Raw genomic sequence first — 27,629 nt, 5'->3', positions numbered from 1 at the left:
TAAAAACTAAACAAAAAAGAAACACTTTAACAAAACTGAAATGAGCAAACCCACTGTAGAACCTAACAAATTAAAGTGACAACAAAAACTAATAATTTTAGCTAATGTCCTGTCCATTTGTCCTCTTTGAGGCGTAAGTTTAAAATTAGACTCAATCAAAATGTCGGTCACTGTCTCAGTATTTGAGATAAAAACGTTTGTGTTGTCTCGCAAAAAGTGGGACACTAGGTCACTCTGCTCTCCGGTTGCCTAACACTTCAACATTCACACAAGTAAAATACACATTGTGTAGACGTAGTCATGTTGATACGGTCTAGCTTTCCATGTACAACGCTGGAAGTTGTTGGTGGATATTGGCAGTGAAGTGTAAATTCACCGCAGAACGTCCTCCCCACCACAGCGCGCTTCTGTTGGACACAGACTGAGCGAGTACACAACTGCTGCTGCGTTCAGAAAATGGCCGACAGATTTTCTAGGTTCAACGAAGAGCGTGATTTCCAGGTAATGCATGTTAAATATTTGGTCCACCTCCATATTTTTTAAAGTGTCGAGGTGTTTCAGTAAGTTAATATCTATTTGAAGGTTAAGGACAGTTTTGACGTATCGTGTACACCATCGTGCATTTCGCTCTAGATCCCCGTTGCTAGCACTGCAAGCTAGCTATGCTAACGCTAGTGCACTGCGGCTCTTTTGATATTAACTTGCCTTACGGCTCAGTGTTCGCCTGAGTGCTATATTTGACCCATGTCTTGGATTATCGTCTTCATTATCAACCGTTTCTTTCTGAAACTACAAACATTTAACCACGCAACAGCAAAATAGATACTGGAGTCCCAATTAGCTCATTAGTGACCTTGGGCATTCTGATTATTTTTCGACATATGCTAAGGATGGATAGTGAGCTAACATAGCTAGCTTGTACGCACATTGAGCTTTTGTAGCATTAATAGCCATAAATGGCTGTATTATTTTGACAGCTGAAATTCCACCACAGTTGGTCATCATCAGGTCAAGATGAATCTAGCAACAGATAGCTGTCGGATATTATTCAGAAATTGCCCCCGGTATCGACTTGAAAACACAGAGTGTAAGTTAGGAGCATGTTTAGCGACACATTTTAAGTACAGTGTCCTTGGTCATTCATATACTGATTATCTGCTAATGTAACTGTGTAAATGAACTGTCTTTTAGCATTGGTTTCACACTGATGACACTTTTGTTTTGTTTCCACCCGCATTTAAACGTCTGGCTGAATATTGACACAGTAACTGGGAGTCTTTGTAAATATTTTGCGTTATCTTAATAAGTACATCTCCGATGCCAGTTAAAAATCTTATGTTTGTCACATGACGTTATTCAGGTTGTATATTTGGCTTGGTTCTGTAGCTGAATAGATTAATTTCACAACCTCTGTTTGAGCTGTTTGTCCCCCACAAGCCTATCTTGGATCTAAGACCGCACCCAGTAGAAACCAAATACTGTTATGCTTACTAGACTACAAAATAAACTTGCATCTTGACTGTTGGTATTGTTTAATTATAAACCCTTCGCTAGAGGGTCATTCGTCCACTGTGTAACTCAATTCTTTCAAACATCTAAACCTTTTTTTTTTTTTAAATTCTTGTGGACTTCCCACTTTTGACGTTGTTGTTGTTGGGCGGTCTATAAGCTGTTACTACAAGTGAGAATAAAGTAACTGTTTTAACATCTGTTTGAAATGTGTTATCTGGTTCAAAGATACTTCAGAAGAGTGGATACATGGCAGTGTGGCGATTTGAATCTCAGATATCATTCTGATGCACACGTTAATGCTTTTCTGTTCTTAATTACAGTACACTAATGTGGAAGGAGTTTTAATAAATAAAACAAGCCCATCACCAACACATTTAGCATGGGGATTTCAAAACACTGATTCTAGGAAGCATCACCCTATCTATTTGAAAAACTTGCATTGCCTCATTGTACATACATGGACATAGTTCAGTTCTTTTTGTCATGTCTATGTCCCCTTTATTTTATACTTTTTGTAAAAAAGCAGGAGACTTTCTGTGTTGATAGCAGTGTTCAGGCTGGGTTAGTTTATGAGTTTAAAGCTTTTAATTGAATGCTAATCCATGGATGAATGCTTGTATCTATGATTTCTGCTCCTATTTCTTAGATTTTTCTGTTCCGTTATTAAGATACATTTTAAAAATGACATTAAAGCATGTAATCTTTTGGGCTGGTATTAAGCTTTTTGGTTAAAGTTGGGTGTATTTTGGTAATAGTATCAAACATAATTACAGTTGGAAATCAGCTGTTTCTTTGAGCGGTGTTGTGACAAACTACCAGACATGCAATTAAGTTCTAATTATAAGCTTGCATATAAGAAACTGTTTTGTTTTTTCCCCCTCTGCACCCACTGTGGAACTTGTTTTTTTTGCTGGTTTGTCAGTGAGAGATGAATTGCTGTGTGGTCTGAATGAGTCTGTTGAGGGCAGCTCCAGCACAGCACAGTAGAGCTCTGTATGTGAGAACTGCTGCGAAGGCATTCATATGCTCAGTATTCAGAAAGTTTCTCTCTGACTCCATGGATAAAAGCTTGCTGCCAAGCAACACTATTCAGGAAACACCCACAGATGGTCTACCTAATATCTATAGCACAACTAGCCCAACAACCCTGTCCTCTTTAATGACTTAGCAGTGCTGTTGGACCTGTAGAACATGACTAGTCTTGACTTGCAGAATAATATAACACAATTCATGAGCTCCTGCATAGAGTAACTCTCATTTCCTAATGCGATGTGGTATGGGACATCTATTTAACTGCAATAGCACAAGTGGCAGTTTACTCTCGTAATGCAGATTGGAGAACATGGTCAGAGTCATTTCTATGCAGCACTGGTGTGGGGTTCATGTATTAAGAGTCAGAGTGATGAGGAAGCAAACGGCAGTGAAAATTAGAAGTCATTGTGGTGGATAGAGGCAGTGTTGATAGCACATTAAGTGGTTTGGACAGAAAGTCAGTAGAAGAGGAGATGAGGGGGGAACTGCAGGGAGCCATCGATTTGTTCACAAATAAGCCCTTTGCGCTTCCCAAGCAGCTCTTCTTCTCATAATCCCCGGCTTCGCTCATACTGATGCAGGGTCCTGTTTCGTCTGAATTAATGACAGCAAGTATGGCATCTCATCACCTCATTATAGTAGGCTGAATTAAATAGTTGCTTATCTCTGCAAAACCAGGCTTCCTGAAAAAAAAGTGCTGCAGTTCCATTGCCCAGCCACATAAGCATTGGTTTCTTTTGTTTTTAAACAGACATTTCTTTTCAGAGTTTCACAAAATGACCAAAGTGATGTATGCTGTAGAGTATTAACAGTTATCATCCAGTGCAAGAAGACTTAGGAATATAGAGGGAAACTAAATATTCTTCTGCTTACAAAACTTTGCTTCTTTTTCTTTTCTATTTTTTTTAATAGTTGCTTTTGATTTACCTGTCCACACTAACCTGTTTGTAGATGCTACAAGTAAATAGTAAGTAATACACCGTCCAATATCTTTGTAGTCTTTCATAATTCTGAGGGTAGAATAAAGCAAACTCATAAACATGACCTTTGTCTCTCCTCTGCTGCCAGAGAAAGGAAGCCATCTGTCTCTGAGTAGAAACTGCTCTGTAAGCTCACTCCTTCAGTTGGGGTGGTAAGCCCATTACTCACTCTCAGCCTGACCCAAGATTCAGTTTGTATTTCTAAAGCTATGCTTCATATTCAGTCAGATATCCTGAGGAAGCATTAAGTCACTGTAACTGCTGGAAGAAATTTAACGTGAAATAAAGAAATGGAACTCAGCTGTCACTTTAGTTTTTAGTCAAGGTTATCAGATCTTTTAGTTATTTGTGTGCTGGTCTGTTGCTCAGTGTAAAGGGCGGCGTAAAGGTGTACCAGGCACAGGACACTCCTCCCTTCATATTGCTGTCTCTTTGTTTTGAAAGTGCAGACATAAGAATCAAGCAATGTGTTGTCTTGAAATGCAGATTTTATGTTCATTCCTGAGTTCTTCCTACAAATTTCTTCCTGTGAACTGCTATCAGTGCTGCAGCAACTAATGGTTATTTTCACTTGCGTGTCTAAGTAACAGCTATTTTCTCAATTCAGATGAATCATTTGATCTCTGAAATGTGAGAAAATTGTGAAAAATTACAGATCTTCGTCTGTGTTTAAAAAGCGTGTTTTGTCAAATTATTAGTCAGAAGACCAAATGATGTTAAGTCATTTTCAAATAAAAATATTAAACTGCTTCTTTTATCAAAGTAGTTGCCAATTATTTCTTTATTAATTGACCAGTTTTCTACTAGTTTTCTACTTTTCTGCTTTCTGATATATTTCTACTTTACACTTTTAAATGTGTCCATCAGGGTGGGAATCACTTTGACCAGTATGAAGAGGGTCAGTTGGAGCTGGAGCAGGCATCCCTGGACAAGCCCATCGAATCGGTAAGGCTGCATCCATCATCCTGCACCATTGGACCAGCTGTGAGAGTGGATATGATTGGTCCAGGGAGCAATAAGAACAACACCTTTTACTCCATTCATACTGTCCGTGTAGCTGCATCCAGTGTTTTCTTGAACACATTGCCACCTAACTTGTAGAATCACTTGTCTCATGTGCATTAATATCCTTTAAGTCCCCCCGCCCCACTTCCCATGTCCTATGCCTACTCCATTTCTTGTGTGACAGTTCAAAATAAGTATGTATAGGCTAGATGTTCCTGTTTTATGTAGAGCTTAAAGATAATCGTTAGATTTTTGTATCAGTTTCCCATTAGTCATTGTTAGTCATCTAAGCGCTAGGAGAAGAAATTGCTGTGAAACCATGGAGTGGATGAAGCACTGTCATTAGTGGCTGGTTTTTGAGTACTTACAGAAAAATTCATACATATTTTAATAAAAAAAAAAACTGCATACACGTTACACATAGGTGTAGCATGAGTTTATATGCTAAACAAAGCTGGTCACTTATATTTTTTTATGAGTCACTTTGAGATTTCAAGGCTTTTTTTAATTTGTATTTTTTTAAATTTAATTTATGTAGTCCTAAATAAAGTCTTAAAAAAAGGAAGACCAATAGAATGCATTTTGCAGTGCTGATATGTTTTTAAAATGACCACATTAGTTAGTTTACAGTTGTATATCTGATTGTTTTGCAGTTTGTCAAATTTATGTTTATGAAAACTATGCAGTGCTTATTCCACCCCATTTAGCAAACAAGCGAGTGCACATTAGATGGTGTGAGTGGATACATTTGTGTTTGAGTGAGTGTGTGTCTATGTAGCTTTAGAATTTGTGTGTTAGTGTTTGTGTCTATAGGACAGTTATCTTATTGTACACAACTTGGGGTGTTCGACATTTCTCTCCTGCAGCGAATTGGCCCCTATTAGCTAAGCAGCAATGACCCGGTTTGTATTTGCACGCTCTGCTTTCTTACTCCTATCTTTAGGGTCCTTGTAACGCTTCTCTGACTATCTTTCTCTCTCTCGCTCTCTCTCTCTCTCTCTCTGGCTATCTCTGTTTCACTACTGTTAAACTTTACATCTATTCTCTCTCTACCTCAGTTTCTCTCTCGCTCCCTCCCTACTACACAGTGATTCGGTGTACAGTACCCTCTGTCATTCTGTGCTGGCATGGTGCTTGTGCAACTGGGACTGCATTTTTCGCTGAAAAGGCACTTCGATAATAGCGCAGGCAGCTGTCTTCTTTCTGTCTTTCTTACTTTCTCCATACCCCCGTTCTGTCTCTCAAGCAGTGTGGTGAGCAGGCTCAAACTCTGCTTACTTTCAGTTTTAGGTCACTTTATGAAGCATGTCAGATAGAATCAGTAACCACATAGAGTTAAATAACTCTGAAATACAATTAAATTATTATAAAAACAGAAGCAAATTCTTTAATCACAGAGTATACAATAGTAAATGAGTATAATGATGGATGAAAAATTATGAACTCAGGTGAATTATAAGTACTGTAAAATAATTTCTAACCTCAATATTAGTTTGAAAAATAACCTGCATGTTTTGGATTAAACATAGCTGTATGCTATAAAAGGATTTTACCGAGCCCTTGATTTGACCAAGCCTTGTTGAATTTTTAAGAAAGGGTAGTAGGTAGTACTCTGTTAACCAAGAACATTAAAAGATTCTATCTATGTAGAATTTTATGTATGAAGCAGTTCCTCACAGATACAAAAATGATTGTACCGTGTGGGTGAGAGAGGGAGAAAACAGTGAGGGGGAGAGAGGTGGCCTGCTCACCCGGCTTAAGTGGCTCTTTTGCTCCTGCGCTATTATTTGTGGAGGGGTCCTGAGGGCCATGCTGCAGCATCACACAGCTCCTCACACGTCAGCAGAGGTGTTGTCAACTGTCACTTAATTGCCAGTACCGTTAGTGTTATTGAACATAATTGTTTTGGATGGTGCATGCTCAAAAGCAAGGTGATTTTACCGACAGTGCTGTGCAAAAGTATTTAGGCACCCACCTTTATTCATATTTTCCTTTCAAATAGCCAGACCTTCTTGTAATTTTTTTTAAGTGGCCTTGTGCAATAGCTCTCCAGTCTTTCTGAAGGTCTTTAAAGGTTTTTCTTTGGACATTAAATACTTTTTCATGTATTTTAAGACTAGCTCTTAAAACGAGAGGCCATTTTCAGAGGCTATTGTTTCTTTGTTTTTTGTTTCTTTTCTTCTTCTTTTTTTAATGCCACTTAACACTGACCTGTGAGTCACTGGAGCATAAGAAAGGCACCTTTTCAAGATTTGAACCTGTGTTGTTTCTACTCTACTCATAACTGAAAATGTAGCAAAGAACCACATTTAAATAATATCCTTAGGCACTTTGTCACTAGCCGCATGTAATAGAAACATCATTTGTTCCCATTTGTATAGTTGAATCTATGAAAAATGTCAACAATTACAGAGTTTGCCAGGCTTAAAATAGTATTTTTGGAAGCTTTTGCAATTTAATTCTCAAAGAGCTATTAGCCATAAACCCAGCAAATCTCGCTGTGGTATGTTTTTTTTTTTTTTTTTTTTTTTTTTTTTAAATATTTGAGTTTCAAGAACTGGAGGACAAAATGGCAGGCCTTTAACAAAAAAAAAAAAGCAAATAAATTTATCTGAAAGAAAACATTAAACGTGAGAAAAAGAAACATGATATTGTTATCAATATGTACGGAAGAGTTCAGGAGAGGGGTACAACCATTTGTAAGACCTGTTGTAGGCTCTGTCATGGTTTGGGGCTGCCTTTCAACCAGTGTTGTTTAAGATCTTTTCTAAATTTAAGGAATTATGATCACAAAAAATACGGGCAACACCTTCATTTTTCAGCCTGACAACGATGCAGTGCAGTAAAGGCATGCTAGAAATGCACACTTTGGAACATTAACAATCATGGATTGGTCTCCCCAGACCATGGCCCTCAACATTATTGAAGCACTGTGAGATCATCTTGGCTGAACTTCTGTTTTTGAACAGAACTTCTGTTCTGTTCAAAAAGCAGCCATCATCCAAAGAAGAGTTTTTAACTGACCTCTAATTAGCCTGAAGTACTATTCCTGAGGACTGCTTAAATAAATGATAAGAAAGCTTAAGAAGGTTCAGGATGTGCTGATGAATAAAGGTGTTCATTCCAAATTTTGACTTTCATACTCATTAGAATTGTACAAACTGGTTTTTTTTTTTTTTTTTTTTTTTTTTTTGCAGATGTTTCAATAAGTCGCTTCACCTATTTCCCATTCGCTAGCAAAATATAAATAACCGAGGGGTGACTCATGACTTTTGCACAGTACTGCAATGCAAGCAAATATCAGATGATATTTGGTGATTCAGAAGATATTATGAGGCTGTTCTTAATTTTTAATTTTTTAAAAAAAGGTGTAGTACAGTTTTTAAAGCAAAAAACGTAACTATATTACACTGACCAAATCCCCAAAAGCATGTTTTAAAAACAGAATTTCATACTTGGATGTAAACGACACATAAATACAAGTAGATCTGAAAGTCTGCATTAAATTTTAAGCGAAGTTTTTATGTTGACACTTCTATCACAGCTTCTTTAGTGAAAACTTCTAAGGCAGTAGAATTTGTGGCAGTTGATCACCAGTGTTACATCTCGGAGCTGTTGGTGAATGCTTTGGCCCAGCTTCTCGGAGCCCCTCTCCAGCCACTTATTGTGTGTGATCTATAGGCAGCTAGAGGTCTGTGGTACTTTATTGGGATCTTTTTTTCTCTTCCTATCTTTCCCATTTGGTCTTTGCTATTTTCTCTAACACTGTTTTTTGCATTGCATGTGTTAACTTGATAGCATTCAGTACTATTTCCGCTCAACACTCTGTCTTAATCACAACTACAACCTTTTCTCCCAGACTCATTTCCCCCACGTCTCTTGACCCTCCTAGTCCCTCAATCCTACCATCCTCCTTCCTTCCCTGACCTGACCCAGTACCAGAGCGATATGCAGTGGGCAGCCTCAGAGCCACAGAAACCACACAGATGTGCAATCCAAGAAACATGAGTATTCAGGCCACAGGGAGATTTATTTCTTTATTATGTATTTCTAGGCTTCTTGTAGACATTATGAATGTCTCAAAGTTACCAAGGTTCTAAGAGGAACATTTGGGTGACAGTGTATCAGCTGTTACTGAAGTATGTAGGGTCTTGCATTACAGCCAGACAGTATCTGACACAGCTGTTTGTCCTTGTTTGACGTCTGTCACATAAAAAGGTAGGAAGAACAACAGCACAAGCAAAAGGTCAAACACAACTGACCCACATTTTCACAACACCACAGGCTCTAAATTTACCACAGCTACCAAAGGGGTCATAATTGAGACTATCACAAATGATTTAAGTAGCTATTGGACATCAACACACTCTCACACACAAAAAGAACAGGAACACTTATCTGTTTGGAGGTGTTTATTTCTTAACTACACTGCTAAATTCCCTCACCTTGAATTGTGGCTTCAGAATTATGAGGTAAGTACGTGTTTTTAGTTATTTTATTTTAAATAAATGAAATAAAATTGACCCCCCCCCCCTTTCTCCCTAAATTAGTAAGTGAAATCTTTAAAATCTGCCACATCTACACATACAAATAGGCTTATTATTTTATTTTTTTGCCTTTTCATGCTCTTAGATGGTTGTTTTCATTTAGTCATACGTAGAGTAACTGACAACTACAGAGCTTCACTTTCAAGGCAATTGCTAAAATGAACGAGGAGCTGCAGAAAGCAATCTTGTCTACCACTACTGAAAATACGTGGTTTTTGTTAGCTTCGGTCCATACGTTTATGAGTATGCCTGTCCAGTGTTGGCATGTCTTTGTTAATCTGAGCTAAAGCAATTTCTCACACCCTGACAGGGACACACACATACTGTCTCATTAAAATGGCTGCATAGGCTCTCACTAAAAGTAAATACTCTGAGGTCTCTAAATGGGGTCCCCTGCATATCACTTTCCTTTTTACATATATGTTGCCATGCACTGTGCCATTGAAAGCACATTGCACACTCTTGAACACCTCCTCTTGTAGAGGTCTTTGTTTGGATAACATTTTCTATTTTTTTTCTTTCTCTTATATTAACAGTCAGTTGGTGGATTTATTGAAATGCCTACCTTTTCTGTTTGTATACAGTATTATGTTTGTTTTAAAGCAGAGAGAGATTTGTATTTTTAAGAACTAGAGAAGCTAGCAGAATTGCAGTTGAAAGCGTTTGGCCGGTTTCTTACGTTGTGTCACGTGTGACTGTTTTTTTGACAGCCCAGTATTTTAAAGCCAGGTTCGTATGGAAATGCCTTCACTCCACTTGCACTGCTGTTGGACTCGCCGTCGTTGCTTTCATCTGTCTGTCTGTCTATTCTTTTGGTGCACTCGTCTGTTCAACACCCAGTCTGCTCCTCATCTCCGCCCTCTAACTTTTGCTGAACACATTTTGAACGCATCGTTTTCTTACTGTCAGCAGTTGGAACTGTTGCCTCATCCAACATGCCCTTGCTGGGGTTTTTTGTTTGTTTGTTTAGTTGTTTTTTGGGGTTTTTTTTTTGGGGGGGGGGGGGTTCCTAGTATAATTACTTGATTTAAACTCAAAAGATTGATTTGTGAAAGGGAGCATATACATTTATGGCACTTGAGTCTGAGTCTTTTTTTTCCTAACAACCACATTTTGTGCTGGAAAAATGAATCAGCTAACATCAATTGCGCAGGGGATGAGGGAGTGCCTTTCTCAGCAGTTAGTTCAGGGTGGATTTTATTTTCTCAATTCCTTCTTCATAGGTCAGCTAATTCCCCTCATCAATAAATGCTTTTCTGTGTAGAGTCTTGTCAGACTCCAATATTGCAGTTAAGGACAGAAGCAGGTCCTGTGTCAAGAACAGGAGTGGCTTTCACTGCAGCAAATTCTGCAGTGTTTTCCCCTAACAATAAATTCAGAGCACATTTTGTCTATTAGGCATGAAGAAATGATCCTTAGTGGCCATAAAGCCTCTAATTCATATAAGTCCTTGCCCAACTGCTAGGCAGCAACAAGTAATAAACAGTGATTTGCAAGACTTTTTAATTTAGCCTTCAGTGTCCTGATTTAGGAGTTGATTCAGGCAGTCTGTCTCCAGTTGCCTTCCTGCCATGTTAGTCCCAGCGCATATTTCTCTCTTATCTCATTCAACAGCGGAAAGGATCTGACATTTGCACAGTAAAGGAGTAAAAAAAAAAAACCAAAAAAAAAAACCAACCCATCAAACTGTAACAGAAACAGGACGTGAAGAATTTGAGTCTTTCTTGAGCATTTGCTGCAAACATCAGCCAGATGATTTGGATATGTTATTCTTGTCACCAAAATGCAAAGTATTTTTAAGTGTCCTGAGTATGTCATATTGTACAAGTATGTCACTTGTAAAATAGGGCAAAGGAAGGCAACAGTTTGCTTTGAAAAACCACCTTAAAAAAGGGCTACAGCCAGATGTATCTCAATTAAAGTCTCGTGGGCGGAGATGCAGTATGCACACTGCGTGTGTGAGTACCACTCCCCTTCACATGCACTAACTCATACAAGCCCAGTTCACTTTCACCACCCTAGAAACTCACCCTCATCATGGCTCAGCCTGCTCTGTTCTGCTCCCAACCTCCTGTTTTTACCAAAGAGAACTAATTGAGCCCCGTTGAGCCATCACTTTCCTCTCTGTGCCTGAACCACCTGAGACTAACACAGTTGGAGTTTTGTTAACCCGCCCACACCCCTCAGCCCGCCCCACTCCTCTGTATGTGTACCATTCACAGTGCGCTACTAACACCGACGATCCTTTTTGTTAAAACTCTTTAACAAAAAGCTGCATGCAGTTTTTTTTTTCTGTTTAAACCCCTTCACTTTCTGTTTGTGAAAGTTGATGTCAATCTCTTTGTGATTATAAATATCCTTTTTGTTTGGTTTGTATGTTTTTTGGTAGAATGCAGCACTCTGGTGAATGTTAGACAAGCTTGGAATAGTTATAATCACAACAGCAAAACACTGCTTATTAAGAAATCTCATCGTTACCTGTTTATTTGTGCTTGAGGATGTACTGTAGTGTGTAGTGGTGGGACGGTCTTGCATTTCACTTAATGTTTTTGTTTTCTTGCTGACCCATACTAGTGATATAACGGTCTCCGACATGCACATTTGGCCCCACAGTGTGCTAAGAGTTCCTGTTGTGTATGTTTTTGCACTCCTCTTGCCTCTTTGGTTCATTATCAGTTGCTTGATCTTGTGATGCATTTGTCATAGAAATCATTAGTATTAAAAGAAAAGCCTTGCACGCACGTTCAGAGGCCTCAAGTAGTTTGAAGGTATGTTTTCTCATTTCTGAATACTAATGGTATCTATGAAAATATCAAATTATAAGTGTTGAAATTGGTGGGATGTGACGATTGATAACAGACCAGAGCTGCTAAGGATGTCCAAAAACAAGCACAACAGCTATTTTTCGTATATCTGGTGGGGCTACATGCACACAATGTGTTCCTCTCTTCACCTGCACACCCGCATATCCCCTCACACATGCATATTCTATCCACCCTGGGCCTTGTAATGGTAATCCAAGGCCCACTAGTTCCACTTCTGTCTCTTCCTGTTGCTATAATTTTTTGTGACAGCTGCATATGTTTCATGGTGCTCTCCTCGTCATGGTTACAGAATCACAGCAAGCTTGGAGTTTCTGGTCTTTGTTTTGTTTATGCTAGATTTCCATACCTGTTCTGTGTTACTTTTCTTTGTGTACTGAGATCTTGCTCTGTAGTGGTTCATATATGTATGCGTGTGATACATATATCGCCCTCTCCTTCCTCCTTCCTACTCCTCCTCCTCTTAACTTCTCAGTTAGTGGATGTGACTTCATGTGTTACCTTTATCAATGGAAAAATATAGAAATAATCACGCCCAGTTTCTTTGCCTAATAAAGGTTTTTAAAATGCACTCCTACTTCAGGAGGATATCTTGTAGTTTACAGATTACATATAGCCTCATGTATTGTTCATAGTTGAATTCAACCCTTCCTCTCAGTCTCCCACTTTTTATTCCCCCACACCCAGCCTCCCTTACCACTCTTTGTGCTGGAAGACACTGATTATTACACGCTGTAGGTGATGACGATAATGACGATGGTGTTGGTGGTGGTGGTTGTGCTGATGATGGTAGCGTGATCTGAGTGTTATTTATTTATTTTTTCTTTGTTAGTGTTTTTTTTATTTTAATTTTGTTTTTATTTTATTTTTCACCCGTGCTACGGGTAAAGCTCCTCTTATTATTGGAATATTTTTGGTTTTTTTCTTCTCTTCTCTCTCTGCTAGGATAACATCGGGCACCGGCTGCTTCAGAAACATGGCTGGAAGTTGGGCCAAGGCCTTGGCAAAACCATGCAGGGTAAGGGCACACTCTTCTTTACACTTAAGTTCAATGTATGATGATATTGGAACACTATGTATCATTTTCTTTCCTCTCACATTCCCCCTTTTGTATTATTTTATTTATTTATTTTTGTGCTAGATTTTCTTTTCTCTTTATCTTTTCTCTGCCTTCTTCCTTTGTATCTGGTAGTGTGAAATTGATTGTTATTCAAGGAAACATTGTAGTTGTTTTTTTGCTCTCATACTGCTGTTGCTTTAAACTGAAAGAGGGAAGAAAATATTCTTGACCTTGATTAAGACTTAGGGAAGGGACTTTGGGGCTTGGGAACTAGAATGAAGCTAGTCATCTTCACATAATGCTTTAGTTGACAGCAAAGTTGAATCTGCCCTTTGTTCACATTCAGATTCAGTGCTTTTGAACATACAGTTTGCTGATATGGTGGTTTCTTTGTTGCCTCCAGGGGACATATTTGTTTTATCTATTTCAGATCATGCCCTGAACTTGAAAGCATGTGCTGATCATATCAGAATTTTCTAAATATGGGATAAATAAAGTGTTTATCTTATCTCATTTTTAGCTAAATTGGATTTCTGTTAAAACATGAGTATTTATTTATTTTAGTTGGATAGGGGTACAAATAAATGAGAACACATTAGCTGGGGTTTTTTCCATTGCAAGAACCTTTCCCAGGGACTAAAGACTTTTGAAGGACCTCTTGATTTTAACTACAGAGGCCCAGAGACCCTCTGGGGGAGTTATTTTACCCCACAAGTCCCTGAACGTTGGAGTGAGACTTGTAGCACTGATTATTTCTGATTCACTTAGTTACCGACTTGTAGCATTTTAACCAGCACTTTGACCAGGCTCATCTCTCGGTCACATAGCTGGTAAAAACCAGTTTTGTTACTGTAAAGTGAACCTCATAAGCTGGCAGTTTATAAATATGTTAATCAGCAAGCTAGTATTGAACAGAGTGCAAATTGAACAGAAATGCAAAAAAAAAGAAAGATGGTTTTACAGCCATTATGTTCTAAGTTCCTAATAAACATGCCTACACCTCCGCGCACCTCCACAACCCTACAGGAATGCACTGCATTGCCATATTTTTGTAATCAAAAAGAAGTTTTTATGCTGTCCATTGTGTGGTTGCTGTGTGTGTGCTGGTCATCACACGACCTACAGCTCTGAGACCGCAAACAGAAGTTAGAAATGGGGACCATAGGTCCACTAGTAGCTAGCAGACATTTGATCAGACACTGTGTTGGACAGTCCCATTAGTTGAACACTTCTTGTATCATTAAACTCAGTGTTTACCCTGTATACCTATGACTTTATACAATTGATGAGTCCAGCATTTAATCTAAAAATCTGCTTTTCTATTACTCTAACTGCATGCCCAAGAACATATTACATTGTATTACTCTATTAGTTTAAGGATTGCTTTGTATTTTGAGAGTGACTCTGAAATGCTCAGTGAACTGTGCACTAGAACAAATTCTCTAAGATGTAAAAGGCTTTAGACTAAAAAGCTGCATTAAGAGAGGTTTACTTTCTCTTGGCCATTCATAGTAATCTAATGGCCTTGTTTATATTGAATTGCACGAACTTAGAAGGCTGCACATAGCTGAGCGTGCGGGTTAGACCTTGGCTTACGTTGGCACCTCATTAGCTCAGACCTGCTGTGCTCATAGGCTCATTGGCTCAGTGGCAGTGGTGCAGAGCCTTGGCATGTCTCCACCAAGCCATTTCCTGTCTCTTCACTGGCTTTCCTGTTCTCATCAGCATCTTCATTTTCTCCTTTTCCTCCCCTTTCTGTTTCTGCTCGTAGCCTCACCCTTCCCTGAATTCTGCCCAAAAAGAGTGATGTATAGCATTCTATATGAGTGATGTCAATGCCTTCAGGGCAAGCGAGTCCTTGCAGTCTGTTAAGAGTGGAGCTTGTTTTTCTACATAGCTTCTGGTATTAATCTTATCTGCCTCCCCCTCTATGTCCCTTTCTATCCACTGGATCCATAACATTTTAGTCATGTCTGACTTATCCATCTCCCTCGCTCACTTAGTCTTGCTCAGTTGCAATGCTTTCTCAAGTGCATTGCCCTTCCTGTAAACCTAGCAGTAACATCTGTTTTCAATATTGGCATTTTATTGAGAAACACCACTAATACTGCAAAACAGTGAAAAGCACACGCCCAAATTACATAGTTGTCTTAAATGTGTTGGGGCTTAGGCAGAGCTTGTATCTGGGTTGCTTAAATTTACTTGTCTTATATATACAGATCTATAAACATGTGTCCAGGATAGTGCTGCTTAATTGTTTTCATCTAATCCAGATTTCCTTGTTTACATGGTTCTGGGAATAGGATTTTTCAGTACACTGTATTGCCAAGTAAAAGAGTGAGAAAAGGGGGTCTTGAAAATGTCTTGGACTGTGTGCTTGACAAAATTTGAACACAGACTGCCTAACTAAACAGTGTCCTTAATTTACCAGAATAATGCTAAGTGTTGACATTTGGCTGACCAGTAGAGGAAGACGAACATGATGAATCCTCTCTCTACTGTTAACATAGAGCTGTTATGTATTTTTTGTTGGTTTTATTTGAGTGTAGAAAGGTATTAAAGTAAGGTAATCACTATAGTCTTTACCTTTTTTGCTCATGCAGAATTACAGCATGCATGGTCTGTTCTTTCCATGTTAAAATGTTGCTTCTAGGAATCACTTGTCCTCCAGAGACACTGAGCTCTCGTGAGCTCTGGTTGTTGAGTTTTATTGTTGCTGCCACCCTAGCAGCTCTCACATGTACATATATGGCCTTGGCTCCTAGTGTTGTCTCTCATAGGTATTCTCAGGCTGACCATGGCCAAGGACCAGAGTAGGCCAAGAGGCTGCTTCATTTCTTTCTGGGCAGGCTGACAAGTTTATGGAGGGTAACAACAGCAGAAATTTCAGAGCTTAGCGTTCAGTAACCATCATTGTTTATTTCCATCTGGCCATGAACCAGTGAATAGCAGACTATTTGATGTGATAAGGATGTGTGCTTTGTGTGGAGGAGAGAACAAGTTGCAGAGGCTGACTGTGCTCTTGTTTTTGCCGCTGGCACCAGTCATGAGATTATGTAAGCATCCTGCTTTGTGGGCAGATGAGACTGCGGCAAATTGTGTCCAGTTGTTGTGCTGGAATTAATGGCCCAGTGTTGGAGCACGCTATCTCCTGTTGAATTTTGCTAATATAATATACTTAGGAGTAGGCATATCACATAGGTGAACCATTGCATCTCATTGAAGTCTGCTGGATAATCACTATAATCTTCCTCTTCTTTCCTGTCCTCTTTGCCTGAAGAGACGGTTGATGAAATTTGACATTAAAGCATTGTGTCCCCTTTTTTAAGTTTTTCACTGTATTGACTCTGTTCTTATTCTTCTTTTGTCCCTTTTGCCCTTTTTTTAGGTAAGGTTTGTTGGATCCTCTGTATGTCAGTGTGTGTGTGTGTGTGTGTGTGTGCGTGTGTGTGGGTGGGTATGTGTGTGTGTGTGGGTGTGTTTTCTTTTCCCACTCTGCAGTTGACCTCAGTGTAACACCCCTTTTACAGTTTATCATAGGCTAATGGCCTCTGTCAGCTTCCTCCTCTTTGCTTTATAATCACTAAACCTTTATTTCAATCTGCTTATGAGTAATGTGCTTCAGTATGAACAAAGGACGATCCATTTTAAATCAAGGTAGATTTAGGAAGCCATGATTCATTCAAAATCCTTAGAATCATCATCTCCGTGTATGTTAGATTTTTTTCCCCCCCTTCTTAGAATTTCCGTGGCTGCTGTTGGGTAATCTGATTGGCTGTAACCATGGCTCAGACTGTGAATGGCTTGCAGAGTAGACAAGTTTTCTCCCCTCTGCTTGTTTGCCTGTTTCTACCTCCAAACCTGTGAAACTCATGTGTATGTGTGTGGTCATTATGTGGAACTGAGATGCGTGTGTGTCTGCTACTGACCGGGCCATAGAGTCAACTTGCAGGGAAAACCTCTCCACCTCTTACACCCCAATTGTCTCTGTCCCCATGGTCACAGGCTCCCATCCTCCCCTCTGTTTCTTTGCCCCTTCAGCATAGCATGTTTGTCCCAGAGGTGCACTTCTGCCTGCCTCCAACTGTCATTCACCTGGGGCTTTAAGCAGTGTTGGAGGTAGCACACTAAACTACTACGTTCACATGATATAGGACTATATGACAAAATGATTGGATGCACAATTAACATCTTTAGTTGTACTTGAGTAACGTTGCTGTTCCATAGCAATAAAGAAACTACTCTAAGCACTGCTCAAAGCCTTGCTGGCTCTTCCCTCAGGTACATTTTATGTGTAGTTTGTGTTCACTTTTTCCATGGTTAAGCACATCCCAAAATGAGCTTGCTGGCGGTAGGCTAGCGAGGAAATGAAGGAATCTCAGGGAGATTTGCTAACTGGGCTGACAAGCATCTGCAAGGCAAAAAGCTCAGAGGGGGAAAATGGTGGTCATCCCTAGAGGCACCTATTGTCTCAATCTAGATATTTGACCACATCTTTAAAAAGGCAAAAGTATATTTTTGATTCATTACTTTTCTTAGGCGGTAAGCCTCCCTCTAGACCCAAAATACTATCAGACGTGGCAGTTTCTAGTCTTTTTACGCAGAATAGCTCCTTTAACAGTTCTTATTTGATGAGATTTCACTTTTTTTTTAAAAAAAATTATTTCCCAAGCTAAAATGTGAGGGATTTCCAGGGTTTTTACTAGATGTAAAAACCAACCTGCTTTTCCACTACAGGAACTCAATGACATATGAGAATGCATACATGCATGTATTAGTGAAATGGTAGCATTCTTCATGATAAAGTTTAAAACCATGTTGTTTGCGCTATGTTATAGTGTTGGTTCATTTAGCACAATCTCCTGAGGGGAGCTCAGATTTTGCTTCCGCAACTCCCACTGCCCCATTTTTAGCTTGTGTTCAGTTACAGGTCGCAATTTCCCATAGTGGAAAAGATGTAAGGGGTGGTAATTTGTTTTTTGGGATATATTTTGTTTGAGAAACAAGATGACATCAGGCTAGGGGCCTGGGGACTGGGATAAGTGGTTGGGAGAGAGTGGTGAGAGGAAATCCCTGTAAGCACCTAGCCCTGAATGAAGGGATGAGGGGGGGTGGGGCGGTTGACACACAGTAGCCCCTCTGGTAATGAACCCCCCTAAATCCCATAACCACACTCCCAACCCCACCCTCCCTTCTCTATGTGCCTCAATCTTCCTGCTTAACCAATTGGTGTTTCTTTTTTACAGCGATTTGATCCTGCCCATGTTGTGCTGATGGTAAACTTAGTGGTAAATGTTATTTTATCCCCCAATTGAATTGTTTTCTGTTTGTTTTTATTTCTCCAATTTTTTTTTTTTGGTTTGTTTTTCCTTTCATCAGAGCACCAATGCTACATAGGCTTTAATTCTCTCTGTATTAGTCTTCATTCTGCTGCTTGTATATTACCATGCATATGTATTACTCTTAGAACATTGTCATTTTGTTTGTTTTCAGTTTTTTTTTTCTCCAAAAAACCTTGTGATTCACACCCTGTGATTTAGATGCACATTGTTTTTGTCTGGTCCCTTTCTTTTTCACTGGAATGGGTAATGTGGAAGTATTGTCACTGTGTTTAAAGATTGGTGATAGTTTGGGATGACTGTAATTGTTCATTAATCTATAATTCTAGGCCTGACTTGTGACTTGTCAGAGAGACCACTGCAGTGGCTGGCTAACAGACTAAACCCTGTTTTTGGTTTCACTTCTGCTGCTGCTTGATAAAGGGCATGAACTTACATGTCCAGGCTATCAGTAGTCTTGTGATCTCAAAATCAGCCGTTTTCTTTCACTTCCTTAGTTTGAATATGGCCAGAAAAATCATCCAATCACTGTTAGGTATTCTGTTTAAGAAAAAAAAAAAAGCCTGCCTAGGTGACAGACACTGCCGTGGGACTGAGAGTGCAGGCAGGCCGTTATACAGGGTGCTACTATGCCCATGCATTTGTTTTTAAAATGACTATGTCATTGGGCTATGATGGCTAAAAGAAACGGAGATTTGCAGTACATTTTTTCTTACTTTCCTGTCTAGGAAAGTAAGAATGTGTAAGAAAGCCACTGCGGTTGTGATAATTTTGAAATTGTAATCAAAACCAAAAGGTTTTGAACATATTATTTACTCCATTACTTATGTTTCGTTCTCTTGATTGAAAATCATCTGTATTTACGAATAGGAGAATTCTATTTTCTCTTCTTTATATACGGCACCAACTGGTAGTAAGGTTACATCTTATTTAGCGCCACTGTAATTAAATATTAGTAGTTTTTCCATATGCCCAATGGTATACATAGAAATTTAATTTGTGGAAAAACCTACATTGGATTATTGGATTTGTGGGAGGGGAAAAAAACTGAAACCAAACTGAATTGATAATCACTATCAGTGTGATTAATTATTACATCTGGCTGGCATCAGGAGCAGCAGACTAGTCCAAATTCTCTTTATGCCTTTTGTTTTGAGATTCCCCTGTCTGTCTGTCTGTCCCCCCCTCCTTCTCCTCCTACTCATGCCCATGTTTTACCAGGTAAGTATCCCCCATCCCTTGCACTGTCACCATGGCGATACCTGGCCTGTGACGTCACTCTGCTGTAGTTCAGTGCTTGTGTCCTTTTTTTTTTTTCTTTCGTTTCTTTTTTTTTTTAATTTGACTCTTTCTCTCTGCTTTGTTTGGCTGATTATGAGTGGATCAAGCAATTCAGTGTCAATCTCCAATGTAGTTTTGATTTACATATATTTTATATCTTTAATGTTTCATTCTGTTTTTGTTTTTTTGGTTGTCTTTGGTTTGTTTATTTTTCTACAAGTTAATTTCCTTCTGATCTAGCTCTTTTCACAGCTTACATAACATAGGTTAAGTAAACGGAAGAAAAATCTTTCAGCTTCAGTCATAATGAGGAAAGGGGAGCCTCTGACAAGGGAACAGGTTTGGACCTCAGGACAGTAAATGGTCAGACAGACAGTTCAGCAAGAAGTGATGCAATAGCCTTTAGATAATATTGGGAGCCTTTGTTACTCTCAAGGAGGATGTCGCAGTGGTGTTTTGTGAGCAGTAGCAGCAGCTGCAGCTCCCCTCACACACACACACACACACTGTCTCTCACACACACACACACACACACACACACACACACACACACACACACACACACACACACACACACACACACACACACACACACACACACACACACAGTCCCTCGAGCTGCAGCGTCCTTGATAAACTTGGCATTCTGGTTTAACAGGACTGCAGGAATGAAAGGATGGAGGAGGGGTGCCAGAGAGGCACAAATGAAAACATACCGGCTTAAAGATCAGTATGCTTTGTAGTGTACTTCTATATCAAGACATTTTACTGAGCAATCCTGATCCCCTTGTCTTCATTTACTCCATCAGGAATCCAGTGCAGCTAATTTGACTCATTCATAATGCAAACCAGCAGCCCGGTCAAATGTAACAGGAAGGCTAAATTGGTTTGTAGCTGGTGGCTGCAGTAAGCTGTGAGAATGGCTGGTGTTTGGTTCACTGTAGCTTTCTGGTCTCTTTGCACTTGAAGGCAAAATTCTCTAACCCCAGCACCCTATGCTCTAAAAGCAGGCTGTCTCCGAGTTGGTTCTTCATCCAAGCATTAGAAAAAGCTCACCTGGTCCTCTCTCTCTCTTTCTACCCTTAGGACGCACTGACCCTGTGCCCATCATCCTTAAGTATGATGTCATGGGGATGGGACGAATGGAGATGGAGGTATGATGCTCATTTTTATCGATTTGTACTTTTTTTTTTTTTTTTGCACCTTAAGTGCCCAAGTAGTAGTTTAAGGTGTTTAGATAAATATTATGAACTTGTTTTGACACTGGGGTGAGTGCTTTGACTGTGAAATAGAAATGACTTTGAAAACGAGCAGTTGAGCTAAAATGCTGTGTTATACAAGGTCGCATGGTTTTGAAAATCCCATGTTTCAGGGTTGCTCCTGATGAGTCGACCAGATAGCCTCTGGACCAATCATCAGGAGCTCTAAAGACATTTACATAGCATAAAAACCATACTGTTAAGTATTAAGAAACACTTTGTGAGTGAATAATTAGCACCAATTTTTGTATATCTATCTATCTCATAGTATGGGATACGTTCCTTTGCTAGGTCCCTTAAGAGAAGTCTAAAGGCTATGGCACAGTGACTTCCTACAGGACTACTTAAGTATAACTGGTCCTGTTCACAACACGCAGTTCATGCAGAGGTGTTCTGTGTTCAACATATTAAAGATCTCGACTGCCATGGACAGTCTTAACCACTTCAAATACCTTCAGACATGAATGATGAATGATTCTATTTAATGAAAACAAAACATGTAAAAACCACAAAGAAGAATGTGACACCAACACTGCCCAGCTAAATAAAACTATGCTTAAATTTTCAGCGAGCATCACTGTCAGTTATTTCAGCTCCTGCCTTTAGTTCTTTGATATTTGTCTTGAAATAACATTCACCTACCTTGGTCGCATAGATGTTTCTACAGCAAACAGTCAGTCAGCATGATAAACGTGTAGCATGATAAACGTGTGTAACAGCACACAAGCGACACAAACTGACCAACTGTTCTTCTTGGAGTTTCCATGTGCTGTCTTCTATAGTCACTGTAGGGACTCGATGCGTTCAAGGCACATCAGCTCTTCTATGCACCATATTAAACTCATTTTTGGTATATAAGATGAACTTGGACTGGCTTTGACAATGTTGTCGCTTTATAATGTGACTTTTTTGTTTGTCCTAGCTGGATTATGCCGAGGATGCCACAGAGAAGAGGAGAGTCCTCGAAGTGGAAAAGGAAGATACAGAAGAACTGCGACAAAAATACAAGGTGAGGTTGTTTATCTCTTTGTCACAGTGATAATAATTGTTATCACTTGTATTTTTTTGATACTGTATTTTTAAATTTCCCACTAAAAACAGGACCAGATGGAAAAAGAAAAAGCCATCGCAAAAGCTCTGGAAGACCTGAGAGCCAATTTCTACTGTGAGCTGTGTGACAAACAATACACCAAACACCAGGAATTTGACAACCACATTAACTCTTATGACCACGCTCACAAGCAGGTACTGCTGTTTAGCAAGCATTGCGGTGCTGATGTAGATCTGTTTTTAATTAAAGACACGATGAAATGATGTGCCCGGTTTCTCTCTGTCTTGCAGAGGCTTAAAGAGCTCAAGCAGAGAGAGTTTGCTCGTAATGTGTCATCACGTTCCCGGAAAGATGGAAAAAAGCAAGAAAAGATGCTGCGGCGATTGCATGAGCTTGCTGAGCAGAGAAAACAGCAAGACCGGTAAGTATTTGTTCCTGGAGTGCCATCTGCTGGATGGGTTGTGTATATATATTTAATGGGACATGGTGAAATTACTTATTTTATAAATGTCACTGGTTCAATATGTTAGTCCAAACTAGACAAATTCAACAAAATGTATTTCATTTCACTTACTGTAAGTTAAAACATATTTTTGTATATTTTCATCTTTTCCAGTAAGCATGATAAAAATTAACGTCAAAGACCTCGATAGTAAAAATTTGTCCAGCATCACATTGGTGTAATGTTTTCTTTCAGAACTCCTGGAAGTGGACCTATGTTCAAAACAACTACAGTCGCTGTTGATGGAGAGAAAGGAGAAGACGGCAACAGCATGACACCTGAGAATAGTATGACACAGTCTTTGGCAGACACTGCCCTGGAAGGATCACTGTCAGATAAAACTGGTCAAGCCTCCCCAAAGTCTGGTCCAACCTTTAGCTTCTCTCTGGGAAAGAATGCCTCATCCTCGCCAACTTCCAGCAACGCATCAAAAGTCAGTGTATCATTCTCTTTTGCCAAGAAAGCACCAGTAAAACTGGAGACAGCAGCTGCTGTTTTTGCTGATCATGGTGAGGAAGCTATGGAGACAGAGGAGAGTCAAGAGGGAGAAAAGGCTGGAGGACAAGATGACACATCAGGCTGTGGCACAGACAGCCCTAAGGGACTGTCTGGAGGAGGTGAAGGAGGAGAAGGAGGTGGTGCAGCAGGTACAGAAGAGGTGCAGCAGCCTGATGATGGAGGATCTTTAGCATCAACGCTTAGCAAATTGAAAATGATGATGAAAACCAATGAAGGATATGTTGGACAAGAGCCTCAGTACTACCACTATGTACCACCAGCTCACTGTCGAGTAAAGCCACACTTCCAGTTTTTGCTGTTCATGAAAGCCTCTGAACAGTGTCAGAGCAAAGATGAAGACGATGAGGAAGAGACACAAGAGGAGAACAAGGCTGAAGAAAGTCCAGAACAGACAGAGAGCGGTGTGACAGAGTGCAAGACTGAAAAGGAACAAGGCAATGTTACTGTAGATGCTGACCCAGACCTAGTTCCTCTATCAGCTAACGTAAAGGCAGAAGAGGAGACCCCTTCATGTGCAGAAGATGCAGCTCCTGCTGTACCAGCTTCACCCACCCAGAAAGCAGAGACGCGTGATACTGTGGATACAAACGCTGGTCCGAAAATGCCCACTGGTCCCTTCTTTCCAGTCCTGAGCAAAGATGAGACTACAACCCTGCAGTGGCCATCAGAGCTCCTTGAATTTACAAAAGCTCAACCTTCCCTGTCTTACAGCTGCAATCCCCTCTACTTTGACTTCAAACTGTCCCGTAACAAAGGAGTGCGTGGTGGGAAAGTGGCAAAGTCCCCCAAGCCTGGTGAAGACACTGATGACAAGGGACAAGAAGTGAATGCTTCACCATCTGAAGTAGAAATGGCTACTAAACCTGGAACTAGTGCTGACAAAGACAAGCTAGTGTCAAAAGGAGAGTCTGGGCAGCCAGAAAGTGAAGAACAAAAGCCCACAAGTGGAAGTAATAGTGCAAAGAAAAAAAAGAAAAAGAAGAAGCATAAGAAGTCTGCAAAGCATTCAAAACGCAAAGGAAAAGAAAAAGGAGCGGGAGAAGATGCAGAAGGTGAGACTGAGGTAACACAAGAAAAGCCCAAAAAAAAGAAAAAACACAAACGTAAGAAGAGCAAAAACAAGGCTCAAGATCAAGCTGAGGCAACAGGTGAAGAAAAGGAAAAACCTAAACCAAAGTCAGAAGATAAAGCTGCTACCTCCTCTGTTCAGCTGACAACTGGAGGGGAAGGAGCTACAGGAGCAGAACTGGGGAAGAGGAAACGTGGTGCTAAGGAAGTGCCTTGCAAATCTGGAGCAGAAGGAGGGAATGGAAAAAGTACTGACAAGGCCAACTCATCTGAGGAGCACAGTGGCAACAAAAGACAAAAGACTGACACCAGTGCATCTCAAAGTGCCTCGTGCTCCACCTCGGCCCAAAAGAGTCCTGGCTCTGGTAGACCTCCGAGCAGTGAAAGTGAAGAAGAAGGGGGCTCTAATACCCAGCGCTCACGTCATCACAGGTCAAGCCCGAGGGAACAGCGCCGCCACCATAGTGAAGAATCAGGGCGATCCTGCAGCCGTTCATCGAGACGGGGGGAACGACGAGGTAGCAGTCGCCGACGTCATCGTGGCCAAACCTCCCGTAGTCGCTCTTATTCCAGCAGCTCTGAGCGCTCCTCAGCAGGCAGCAGTGCCTACAGCCACCGTAGCCGAAGCTACTCAGACAGCTACAGCGACTACAGCACAGAAGGTCGCAGACGAAGGCGCTCCAAACGTTCATCCGACTCAGAGTATGACCGCAGGAGTAGCCGAGGACGTAGACGATCCAGGAGGCATCAGTACACATCTTCCTCTTCAGAAGACTCACGCTCACGTTCACGCAGCTACAGCCGCAGGAAGAGGCACAGACGGCATCATCGGAGCAGCTCCAGAAGCTCCAGCAGCTGGAGTCGCAGCACTAGTGCAAGATCCTGGAGGCGGAGCTACAGTCGTAGCTACAGCTCTGCTAGCCGCTCCTCCAGTTCAAATAAAGGGTCTCCTCACAGGCGAAGCACTAGGGGTCGAGAGGATAGTGACACCCATCGCAGAGACTTCAACCGCTCACGCATCTACCGCTCCCAGTCTCCACGGTCTTCTTCTTCACGAGGCCTTAACCGCAACACCCATTCATCCAGCTCGCTGGGTCTGAGACCAGGGGGGTCTCGAGATGCAGGAGAACAGAAAAACACTCTAACTGCACGACAGCTGTTGGAGAAGGTTCAGTCCAAGAGAAGCTCTGAAGATTCTACCACAGGAACAAAATCTGGGATTAAGATTAAAGACCCACCGCAGGGCTATTTTGGCCCAAAACTACCCCCATCCCTTGGAAACAAAGCCATGCTTCCACTAATTGGTAAGCTGCAGGCAGGGAAAAAGCCAGCAATTCCTTTAATCAGACCTGAAGAGGGAGAGAAATCAGGGACAGGGAAAAGCTCTGAACCTGAAGGAGAGGTTATATTAGTAGAGCCTATAAGGGAGTTCCCACCTCCACCACCACCTCCAGCTCCACCAGTTCAGAAGGTTGAGGAAGCCCCACAGAGCACAGTGACTCAAGAAGAGACACAGCAGCCTGCAACAGAAGACCAGGGGCACCAAGAAACCCGGCCAGTATTTGAACAAGAGCCCTCCATGATGATGCCCCAGTACCAAGGAGAGTCAGGACAAGACCTTTCCCAGAACCCAATGATGGAGTCCATGATGCCTGAAATGCAGCAGCAGCAGGCTGCCATGCATGCCTACCCTGGTTACCCACCGCCCAGCTTGGAGGAGGATGGCATGGAGGCAGAGGAGGATGGACTGGCTCCTTTGGAAAGTCAGCCAATTACATTCACACCAGAGGAGATGGAGAAATACAGCAAGCTGCAACAGGCTGCACAACAGCATATTCAGCAGCAGCTTTTAGCCAAGCAGGTCAAGACTTTTCCCTCAGCTGCTGCAGCAGCCGCTGCCGCAGCAGCTGCCACTTTGGCCCCAGCGCCCCCTCCACCAGCCCTGCAGCAGATCCACATTCAGCAGCCAACTGTGTCCGTAGCTTCTGGCACATCCATCACCACAGTGCAACACGCCATCCTTCAGCACCATGCAGCCACTGCTGCAGCAATGGGCATCCACCCAGCTCATCCCCACCACCCACATCCGGCACATGCCCAGCTGGCCCAGGTACATCACATTCCCCAGCATCATCTTACCCCCATCTCCCTGTCTCCTTTGGGGCCCTCACTTGGTCATTCTCTGGGACACTCACTGGGGCATGCAGGATTGATCCCTGCCCACCCAACAGCCTTCCTCTCTGGTCAGCCAATACATATTATCCCTGCTTCTGCACTTCATCACACCCCCTTAGCTCTCCACCATGTTCCACACACAGCCCTCTACCCCACACTTTTCACACCCCGACCCTCACAGGCTGCAGCAGCAGCAGCGCTTCAGCTCCACCCACTCTTACACCCAATATTCTCAGGACAGGACCTCCAGCACCCCCCTAACCACGGCTCTTGAAAACAAATGAAAATGAAGTAGTGTGTTCACAACAACCAACCACTAAATGAAAGACTTAACCTGAACGCTCTTGGTTTAGGGTTTTAAATAAAGTCTTTGTTACATCATGCAGGCTGTAAGATGTGAATCTTATGAGAACTTTACTGGCCTTCACAGTGCAGCACGTCACCACAAAGTGGTTAAGACTGCTGGGTTCAAAATCGACACTAACATTTTCTTCTGGTACATGTGAGATTTTTATTTTCTCATTCTTTCACAGATTTGTTTCTCCCCCTCTAAAAACTGTAGACACTTCCTCTAGACCATTGGTTTATATTCCAATTTGGGGAATAGTAACAGCCTCAGAAACTACTGGAGTTTTTGTTGTTTTTTTTTGCTTATTTTGGCAGCCAAAGAGATACATGATGGCTAAAGGTGTAAGTAGAATCGTATTACGATTCAAGGAAGTGGTTTTGTTCTAGAGGTGAACATTTTAATCTGTGTAATCTAATTTTCAGAGATGGACTCTTTCATGATTACTGATCTCTTGTTGTGTTTTCAAATGACTACTCACTCTCTATTGGATTCTTGGTTTAAAAGTAATTTGTAATGCAGTAACTTGTACATAGGTCAGTGTGTAATGTGAAGAAACCCACCAGTGACAGCCATATGAAAAAACAAAACCGATATGGTGTCCAAACAAGTATGACACTGTCATACAAGAAGCCCTCTCTAAATCAGGGGAAATGTGATGAAGGGGTGTAAATCTCCTGAATACTCTGAAGCAAAGCTCTTGTTCCCTGGGATGAGGGTACATCTGAATCAATTGCACTGAAATCTGTACATCAAGATGGTGCCTGTGCATCATATAATAAGATTGTAGTATACTGCAATAATTGTATTTTTCTGTTTTTTAAATTATTTTCCAAAATGCTCTTCAAAAGAAGAGCTGTGTTTGGCTTTTTTTTGTGTGTAATTTTGTAAATAAAACTGCTGTAGATTAACCTATTAACATTCTACTGGGTTGACACTGCTGTTGGGGGGAGGGGGAAAAGCAGACAAATGACAAATTGGATGGGAGGTGGACACATGTATTTTATCACGGTGGTTTGTTCATCCCTGCTGGGGTGCCAAACAGCAGTGACCTGTTTAAAAAGAAAAGTAGCAACTCTGTATTTTTTAAAGACTTAACTCTGTTTCACCAAATAAAATCCTGAGTTTGTG

The 27,629-nt window shown here is 40.9% G+C and overlaps 1 protein-coding gene across 9 annotated transcripts; it reads left to right on the top strand.

The window, feature by feature from the left end:
* The first annotated feature begins 293 nt into the window (after positions 1-293).
* Positions 294-27,629, top strand: gpatch8 (G patch domain containing 8). Of its 9 annotated transcripts, XM_040046227.1 has the most exons (10): positions 481-501; positions 4,392-4,469; positions 5,396-5,431; positions 9,787-9,805; positions 12,844-12,916; positions 20,665-20,732; positions 21,760-21,846; positions 21,939-22,082; positions 22,179-22,309; positions 22,586-27,629. In XM_040046227.1, the coding sequence occupies exons 5-10, from the start codon at positions 12,910-12,912 to the stop codon at positions 26,424-26,426; spliced, it is 4,278 nt and encodes a 1,425-aa protein (XP_039902161.1). In that variant the 5' UTR covers positions 481-501; positions 4,392-4,469; positions 5,396-5,431; positions 9,787-9,805; positions 12,844-12,909; the 3' UTR covers positions 26,427-27,629. The 9 variants fall into 9 exon arrangements, with proteins under 9 accessions (XP_039902153.1, XP_039902179.1, XP_039902181.1 ...); XM_040046245.1 differs by adding an exon at positions 18,205-18,246 and having other exon boundaries at positions 455-501; positions 4,392-9,805; XM_040046247.1 differs by adding an exon at positions 16,347-18,246 and having other exon boundaries at positions 455-501; positions 4,392-9,805.

Source organism: Simochromis diagramma, unplaced genomic scaffold (genome assembly GCF_900408965.1).
Source record: "Simochromis diagramma unplaced genomic scaffold, fSimDia1.1 OVJJ01000321.1, whole genome shotgun sequence".
Classification (NCBI taxonomy): domain Eukaryota; kingdom Metazoa; phylum Chordata; class Actinopteri; order Cichliformes; family Cichlidae; genus Simochromis; species Simochromis diagramma.
Note: the sequence above shows the minus strand (reverse complement) of the source record. Positions and strands in the feature narration are given on the sequence as shown.

What these genes read in the sequence shown, in the direction of transcription:
- gpatch8 (XM_040046219.1), top strand. Translation starts at nt 457, where the DNA reads ATGGCCGACAGATTTTCTAGGTTCAACGAAGAGCGTGATTTCCAG. An exon ending in ACGAAGAGCGTGATTTCCAG is followed by an intron (nt 502 to 4,391) that starts GTAATGCATGTT and finishes TGTGTCCATCAG; the next exon opens with GGTGGGAATCACTTTGACCA. An exon ending in TGGGACGAATGGAGATGGAG is followed by an intron (nt 20,733 to 21,759) that starts GTATGATGCTCA and finishes TGTTTGTCCTAG; the next exon opens with CTGGATTATGCCGAGGATGC.